The sequence below is a fragment of the Simochromis diagramma genome, unplaced genomic scaffold (assembly GCF_900408965.1).
Source record: "Simochromis diagramma unplaced genomic scaffold, fSimDia1.1 OVJJ01000816.1, whole genome shotgun sequence".
In the NCBI taxonomy this organism is placed as follows: Eukaryota; Metazoa; Chordata; class Actinopteri; order Cichliformes; family Cichlidae; genus Simochromis; species Simochromis diagramma.
Genome location: NW_024386908.1, coordinates 4,401,055 through 4,409,796, shown reverse-complemented (window position 1 = coordinate 4,409,796; position 8,742 = coordinate 4,401,055). Strand labels below are relative to the sequence as shown.

Sequence of the window (8,742 nt, the reverse complement as noted above, 5' to 3'; positions counted from 1 at the left end):
AACATGAATGAAATAATGAGAATAAAAATTAGTCTGAGGTTTTTAACGGGAAAAATGTGGAATGCCCACTCTGGGCCGGGGGAGAGTTGTTGCCCCAAATGGAGGAGTTTAAGTATCTTGAAGTCTTGTTTATGAGTGATGGGAGATTGGAGTGGAAGGTTGACGGACAGGCTGTTGCACTACTGTCAGCACCAATGGCGACATTGTACAGGTGCACTGTGGTGAAGAGAGAGGTGAGTGTAAAAACAAAGCTGTCAATTTTCTGTGTTCCTGCCCTCGTCTCAACGAGAACTCTCAGTAGAAACCACAAGAGTTTCGACATCTCACTAGGAATCCTCCTGGACGCCTTGTAGGTTAGGTGGCAGGTCCCACCAGGAGCAGACCCAGAGCTCACTGGAGAGATTGCATCTCTTATCTGCATTGGGAATGACTTGGTGACTGGAAAGCTGGAGGAGGATGTTAGGGCGAGGATGTCTGGGCTTGTCAGCTTAGGTTGGTAAGTGGCAGAAGATGGATGGATGGATGGATGGATGGATGAATGGATGGATGGATCCACCCCAACCGTTCCCATAGCCTGGTTCTGCCGGAGGTTTCTTTCTGTTAAAAGGGAGTTTTTCCTTCCCACTGTCGCCAAAGTGCTTGCTCATAGGGGGTCATATGATTGTTGGGTTTTTCTCTGTATCTATGAAGCGCCTTGAGGCGACTTTTGTTGTGATTTGGCGCTATATAAATAAAATTGAATTGAATTGAATTGAATTGAATTGGATGGATGGATGGATGGATGGATGGATGGATGGATGGATGCAAGCAAGTACCCATCAGAACACTAAAAAAATGAATGATAATAACTTAAGCATTGGATTGGACAGTAGATCAGATGTTAATATTTTCCTCAAATGAAAGGGAATTCCTCATATTTCCTTTCCGCATTGGCATTTACAGTATTCCTCTTTATTCACAAACACTATTACATTATAATCTACAGGGTGGGCCATTTATATGGATACACCGTAATAAAATGGGAATGGATGGTGATATTAAAGTCCTGTTTGCGGCACATTAGTATATGTGAGGGGTTTGCAAACCCCTCACATATACTAATGTGAGGGGTTTGTACAACTATATTCACAAAATATTACATGCATTGTGCAGTATTAATGTAAATTACAGCAATTTATTAGAGTAGTCCTCTCTACCACTGTGAGTCGATGGCTTTATGGCTTTCTCTGACTGCGCGGTAAATACCCGGGTTATTCAAAATATTTGTATTCACTCTCATCTGATATCTACATGCAAATCGTTCATTTTTAGTACAGCGGCTTATATTGCTCTAGAGGAGGGTTAACTGGAAGATTACATGAGGACACTGCTGAAGTCGACATGCTTACAGAGAACATAATACAAGTAGCTTCTATGCACACATGCAGACATGTTGGGGAATTTAACCCCAGCAGGAGGCTTGACAAATTCAGTCTCTAAGATTTCCCTGGCACGGAGAACCAGCTCAACCAAGCCAGATCGATTTCAATCGGCGGCTTACCAAAATGATGTGGCTGCCAGCGGGCCAGCGTGATGGGCCTAAAAATAGTTTCGACCAACCCCGAGGCTGTGATGTGGCCACGTAAGCTCTGGTGGCGTCTGGGTTTATGTGTCCCTACTGAAACCCATCAAATTACAGATGCAAATGCTTATCAAAACTATTTCCACTTGCTGACACAGTTTACTAAGGCAGCAATTAGAGCAAAGGAAAATGGGAGACATCCCAGGAATGTGGGAAAAAAGGGAGAGATGGGAAAAATGAAGAAATAGGAGAGATGAATAGGGAATGGGTGGACAGTGTCAGCCTTCAGTAGGCCACAAACCAGTCTCTGCTCCCTCCCTCCCTTCTTTTTTTTCTCTTTTTTATCCAACATCCACAGATCAAACGACTGGTGAACATAAATAAAAGCCTTGATGATGATTTCCCATGAGAGCTGTGAACAACTGCATAGCATGCATTCGCATCAAGCTACGGCAAAACAGCTGTCCGCGCTTCTGCTGTCAGCACGCCTGGTTGGCCCGCTGCCTGACTGCCTCACTTGCTCCTCAAATGGTTCACATCACCGAGACAGAGGGAGAGAGAAAAGATTATGGTTATGAATACTTCATAACCTAATTGGCCCTTGTTAAGGGATTTATCAATACATAATACTGTGGATAATAAGATAAGGAGATCCATCCTGTGCGTTAAACACATTAGGTCATGTTCCATGGGGGGACTTGTGAGGCGGAAAAGCCTTTTTACATCCAAGGGCTTCACACTTTGCCACACTGCTTCAAACCATCAACCAGTACAATTGTGCTCTAATTAGTCATAGTAGCAGCAGCACAGCAGGTGTTTTGTGTAGTGGCACCTCATTAAGGGACATACAGAGAAAAAGGGGTGGAGGGGGTTTCCCTTTTTATCCAACTGTAATATCTATTTCATGTCCAGGATCATGTGATTTCTGGAGCCTGGCCCAGCAGGCACTAGGTGATAGGCAGTAAACACCCTGGGCACTACATGGATCTATCACCTAATATCATTTCAGCTGCTGTGCATATTTGCCCAATTTCCATTGGCTATGAGAGTGGATGAGAGTATTATTTTGGTCCGCATGTTGCACTTGATTATCTTGGAAAAAAATGGCAAGTACGTGCTAATTCTTGTACTGAGCCTTGAGTGTAAATTTAGGTGGATTGACACTATAGTAGTAAAAATGAAAAGAGACCACGCTGGAAAGAATCATAGTGTTAAAAACTCAACAGTAGCTGGAGGTAATTCAGCCATTCCAGTTCATCTGCGCCGATTTGTTTGGACTGTGGGAGGAGCTTTGTATGAGAGAAACTGCGGGGCAAAAGGACTGCCGAAAAGAAGCTTTAATTCGAAGATCTACAGCATCGTGAGCAATTACTAATAATAACTGCATGGGTCAGAGCCGTAATACTTCTAAAATACATATGTGACCACAGAATGATCCTGCAGGAGAGGCGGAGGGTGCTGCTGCAGGGAACGAATTTCCTTTTGAAGCATTATCCATTAAACGATTGAACTCTTTTATGCAAATGTTTTACAAGATAAAAGCATAGGAACCCTTGAGGTTCACCCATATATCTCCACACAATTTCCATGTACATAGTAGCTTATCCTTGAAAAAAATAAAATGCAAGTGCCTGAAGCCTTTGTGTGACCTCTTGACACGTTTTCTTTAGGGGATCAATACTTTGGTTCTCTTGTCACCATCTTGTACATATAAAGTTATGCTACAAAATGCACAAATGCGCTGATAGCATCAACTCCTTAGTCAAATTGTTCATCACATGAAGCAGCGTGTGACATCATTGGTTGAAAAGGTAAAAACACAGCAGGTTAGCCTACAGGCTGTTACTCTGTTCTTAAATGCAACCCGTGTCTGTGTGTGTGCACACATTTACATAACTTTGCAGCCAGCAGGTCTATAGTGAGATAACATTCCCTGGAACTCCGATGGTTCTATTTAGTTAGTAGTCACACACACGAACGCATAGCCTAAACACACACATACACATACAGAGGATCACAGGTAACATAATATAAAAAGTGGAAACTTCACTGAGAGCCAAGGGGACATTTGATGTGCAAAAGTGGAAAGTCTACATTCAGAAATGGGGCAGCTGGCTCGACTAACTTTGACCAACTGATTATGTTTTTGTGGTCTATTATCTTTATACTAAGCTTGGATTTCACACAACCTTGCCTGTGTGCAACATTGTATTGACCTAATTTATTATTAGGCATAGAAAGCAGCCTGTGATATCTGTAGAAACTCCATGCAACACAGTGCAGCATGATCTGTTCGGGGTGTTCCAGTCTTATCATATTAGTTTAGATCATGTATATATGTGGGCAGCATAGTGACTAGTACCATGCACAGATCATCCAGTTACATAAACCTGGGAAAAGTCCTGGCCAGCTTTCTTCTTCCTTCACTAGCAACAGAATAGTTCTCATCACACCTATTTGTCACTGAAAATTAAAAGTAACCACCACAGTGCAACTTCAGCCTTAAAACATCTAATATTAAATGAAAAATTAATCTGTTGGAAGTTTTTTATTTTTTGATGGACATAGTGCTAATTTGATAGACTTGAGCAGGTAGGCACTCCTAGAAAAAAGGTAGCATGTTCACTGTTTGCCTGTGTGGGTTCTCTCTGGTTTACTCCAGCTTCCTCCCACAGACCAATGGCATGCATGCTGGGTTAATTAGTGATTCGAAATTGGCTGTAAATGGGATTTTGAGACTATGTGTCTGTCTCTCTGTGCTAGTGCTGTGATGGACCGGTTGACCTGTGCAGGATGTCTTCCTCTGGCCCTTTTTTTTACTTTTTAAAAAATGATGACATTCAGTGCTTTTTATCATCTTAGGCTTCTAACTCATTCCAGTGCCCCCCCAACACACACACACATAACCAAACTCTATTGAAAATGTTTTTGCAGCATTAATAACACTTTATTTTTTAAACAGAAATAATAATTTTCTTATCTTGGATATTGGACCATGCTCATTTAAAAAACAAAACAAAAAAACATTAAATTATAGGTCTCACAAATAAAAAACTGCTCATTTTTAAGTGATGGGAATTCTCCTGGGTTGTAAAAACAAAACAAATAACATGAGTGAGTACACACTGCTGCATAACAACGTGTAATCAGCAGGCGGTGAATAACACTTAAGGCTGAACTTTCCCCTCCAGCCATACAAAATATGCGTTTCTGCAGAGGGACGGCAGAGGACCTATCAGAATTACCGCCACGTGAGCTCAAATGCCTGCTTTATTAGAATAACTTTTCCAGGATTGGTCCAAATGCGAAACATGGTATTTATAGATGATATCTAATTGGTCGTTGCCTTTCAACTTCATAGCGAACACAGAGCAAAGCTTCCAGACGATGTTCATGGGCGTCTCGTACTACGAGAAAGTAGTGCGCCGCGAAAATTAATATTGCAAGGATATTTTCGAATAAAAGTATGATACAATTGTGGCGCGTGTTAAGTAGCTACATGGGAATGCATACGTGGCAAAAGGTCCCGAAAGTACGCGCGAATTAAACGATAGTGTCTACTTGTGTTGGTGGCGGAGGGATATCGTTTTCCTAGTGCGCGTCAAAATATTGGCTTGGGAAGACCGCGCCAAAGCTCAGACAGCGGCCACTGTTCAGTACAACAGTCCGCCGCAGAGGCCCTTTAAACGCACTCTTCTGTCGGCACGACTACTATACACATCGGAGTGGTCGGCTTCCCTTTCTTCTTCTTCTTCTTTTTAATTCTTAAGAGGACTGTTTTTATCGGAGATACCTGAGTCGAGACACAGGAGTCATATTTGATGCTGGTTTTTGGGGAACGGTGTGCGACTTCGCGGTCGTGACACGACTTTGACGGGCGCGGTGCGGCGGAGTTGGCGCACTGCTGGACTGGATTTAACAGTTGCTCGCAGCCAAGACGGTTCGCGCCACCATTTACACTGCGTCTGAACCCACTTCTTTTCTTACTTATATTGTTTCTTCGGACTCACAGCGATTGAATAGAGGTCGTCTACACGGTCGTTTCAGCTCGAATATGTTGCTGTCAAAGTTTGGTTCATTTTCGCATATTTGCAATCACTCGAGTATGGACCATCTACCAGTGAAAATACAGCTTCAGCCGGGTAGGTTACCGTTACACTTGAGGCGTCTTTTAACTTCATTTATATTGGATTTGTAATGTAATGGCTAATAAATCGGAAGCATATTCTTAATTGAACAAAGTGTGCTACTACGGTTGCAGCTGACCAGTTCGCACAGCTAACAAGTTTAACCTCGCAATGCGCGGTTGAAATGCTGCATTCACCTTTTTTTAAATAACATTCCCCGTTTTATTTTGTTTTCCCCCCCTTGCAGTTAAAGTGGAGAAGGAGTCTTTCGAGAAGGTTTACCAAGTGGGATCCGTACTAGGAAGTGGCGGATTCGGAACTGTGTACGCCGGCAACCGTCTCTCTGACGGCACACCGGTAAGTACGGGATCGAGGAGGGGGGGGTCTATGTTTTGGTCTTGCATGTGGCGCCATGAAAGTGGGGTATTTCTCATTTTCGGCAGCTCCCTAGCCATCTCTGCCAGGAAACACGATGTGTGTCCCCTATAATTAACGCTCACATTGTATTCTTTTCTGTGTGATTTCAGGTTGCCGTGAAGCATGTCGCCAAGGAGCGGGTGACGGAGTGGGGCGCAATTGTAAGTAGTCATCCGCCGACGGTTTTGTTTGTTTTGCAAACACCCCCACCCCCCTCCCCGGCTGTTGCTGGGTGGTTTTATATATCTATATTGTATTTTTCCTCCATTCAAGAAAAAAATAATTTTTTACATGGTTAATAAATGCCTCAATTTGCCCCCCTTACAGAACGGTACTATGGTGCCTTTGGAGATCCTGCTGCTAAAGAAGGTCAGCTCGTCTTTTCGCGGAGTTATCAAATTGCTGGACTATTACGAGCGCGCGGACGGCTGGCTCATCGTCATGGAGAGGCCGGAGCTCGTGAAGGATCTGTTCGACTTCATCACTGAGAAGGGCGCCCTGGACGAGGACACGGCTCGAGGCTTTTTTCGACAGGTTTTGGAGGCGGTCAGACACTGCTACAGCTGCGGCGTGGTACACAGAGACATCAAAGATGAAAACCTGCTGGTTGATCTACGCACCGGGGAGCTCAAGCTTATCGATTTCGGCTCAGGGGCGATTCTCAAGGACACAGTCTACACCGATTTCGATGGTAAGTAAGCGCTCTTTTTTTTTTTTTTTTTTTTTTTTTTTTGTTAACAAAACTGTCTAATTTAATTCATCGCTTATGCGAGAGGCTTCAGTGCTGGACGTGTGTATTGTTTTGATGAATACGCATCCGTGTGGGCTGCGTTGTGTTTGCCCTTGGTGCCCCGCTGTGCTATATTCAGATATGGAGGCGTTCACGAGGCGCTGACGCAGTCGTCTGTTTTTGGTCGAGGGTTTTCTTCTCCCAGAGTCTCTCTGCGTTTTCCTTATCGATGATCTATTAAAGGATGTTGCTAATTTAAAAGTAAATAAAATATCTCTCATATCGCAGATATGACTCACAGCATAATGATCATATTGGTGGCCATTTTTTAATCTGTGAATCATCCTCGTCTTGTGATAGGGAGACTACTTTTAATGTTTCCGGTTGTTTTGTTTTTTTTCCCTTTCAGTAAAGGTTGAGTCACTGTTGTGTTTTGTGGATGCTTGGTCAGTGCCACGTAACATCTGTTTGTTGTGAAACCGGAGACTGTAGTTCACGTGATGGGCTCACGTTGCTTTTTTTTTTTTTTTTCCATGTTTGGTAACCAAGTTCCTCCTTCCAGGAGGGAAGGGAGGAGGGGAGATGGAGGCAGGTCACTCAGTTTGTGTTTTGTGGCGTAGGAAAAGATGGAAAGCTTTACTACCATGACTCAGCTATTTCAGACACATTATTCTCAATTTTCTTTTTCTCTCCCGCCTGCTGTTTCGTAACTCACCTCCCTCTTTTCCCCTCTTTGTTCTCTCACAGGTACAAGAGTCTACAGCCCACCAGAGTGGATCCGCTTTCACAGATACCACGGACGCTCTGCGACGGTTTGGTCATTAGGCGTGCTGCTGTACGACATGGTGTGCGGAGACATCCCCTTTGAGCAGGACGAGGAGATCCTAAGAGGGAGACTGTATTTCAGGAGGAGGATCTCAGCTGGTGAGTGTTAACACATGAGTTCACTCTGTTGCCCTCTAGCCATGGTTACTGGTATAGCTCATGAGGTCTATATTTATAAATCAATTCACATTAGAGTAAGACCTTGTAATCATAATGGATGACCTGCTCAAATGGCTGGTAAATAGATTTATCTGTCATAAATAAAATTGAGGTTTTTTTATTTTTGGGATATTTTTTTTTGTCTGTTTTTGATTTCCCTTGGTGCACTCTGTACCAGTCCCACTCACCCTAGAGAGCTAACCTTAATAAAAGGGGATGTGTGTTCTGGTGCTGTGATTGTATACATAAGCTGTAGAGATGAATCCAAAATATCAGGTTCTCTCTTTCAGTTTGTTGGCCCCTTTTACTAATTTTTTTTTTTTTTTTCTTGTTTTCTCCTCCAGAGTGCCAGCAGCTGATCAAATGGTGTCTGGCCCTGCGGCCCTCAGACCGGCCCACTCTGGAGCAGATCTGCGACCACCCCTGGATGAGGGCAGTGGCAGAATCACCCAAGTCACCGGAGGAGCCTGTGGGCAGCGACATCCGCCTCAGGACCATCGACACAGATTCTTCATCAAGCACAAGCTCGAGCAAGGAGAGCCTCTGAGGGAGGCTCTGATAGACTTTTTTTTGTTGGGGTTGGGGGGGGGGGGACAAAAAAAACAAATAAGACTTTGTGGGAAAAGAAAGGGTGGGGATAGGACTGATCTGCAACCGGACCCTCTGGCCCGGCAAGAAAAATGTACTTTAATTTTCCTCTTTTGTAGGGAATTTCTAATTTATTACTTATGTGTTCTTTTTATCTTATAGTCCCATCCCCTCTTTTCCTTTCAGTTGATTTTTACTTGTTTCCTAATGGGAAACATTTTGCTGTTTGGGCGGTCTTACCAGCACTATTTATTCCCCCCCCTCCCCACTTTTAAATTTTAATTTTACTTGTTTTGTTACTAGGCTGGTATATACAGCTGGCAAGGCCCTCCTAT

General features: G+C 43.5%; 1 protein-coding gene across 1 annotated transcript; it reads left to right on the top strand.

The window, feature by feature from the left end:
• Positions 1-4,954: 4,954 nt before the first annotated feature.
• LOC120736001 (serine/threonine-protein kinase pim-3-like) lies at positions 4,955-8,408 on the top strand. Its single transcript, XM_040035917.1, has 6 exons — positions 4,955-5,703; positions 5,936-6,045; positions 6,216-6,266; positions 6,433-6,796; positions 7,583-7,759; positions 8,164-8,408. Exons 1-6 carry the CDS (start codon positions 5,616-5,618, stop codon positions 8,364-8,366), a joined length of 993 nt encoding a protein of 330 aa, XP_039891851.1. The 5' UTR covers positions 4,955-5,615; the 3' UTR covers positions 8,367-8,408.
• The last annotated feature ends 334 nt before the right edge of the window (positions 8,409-8,742 follow it).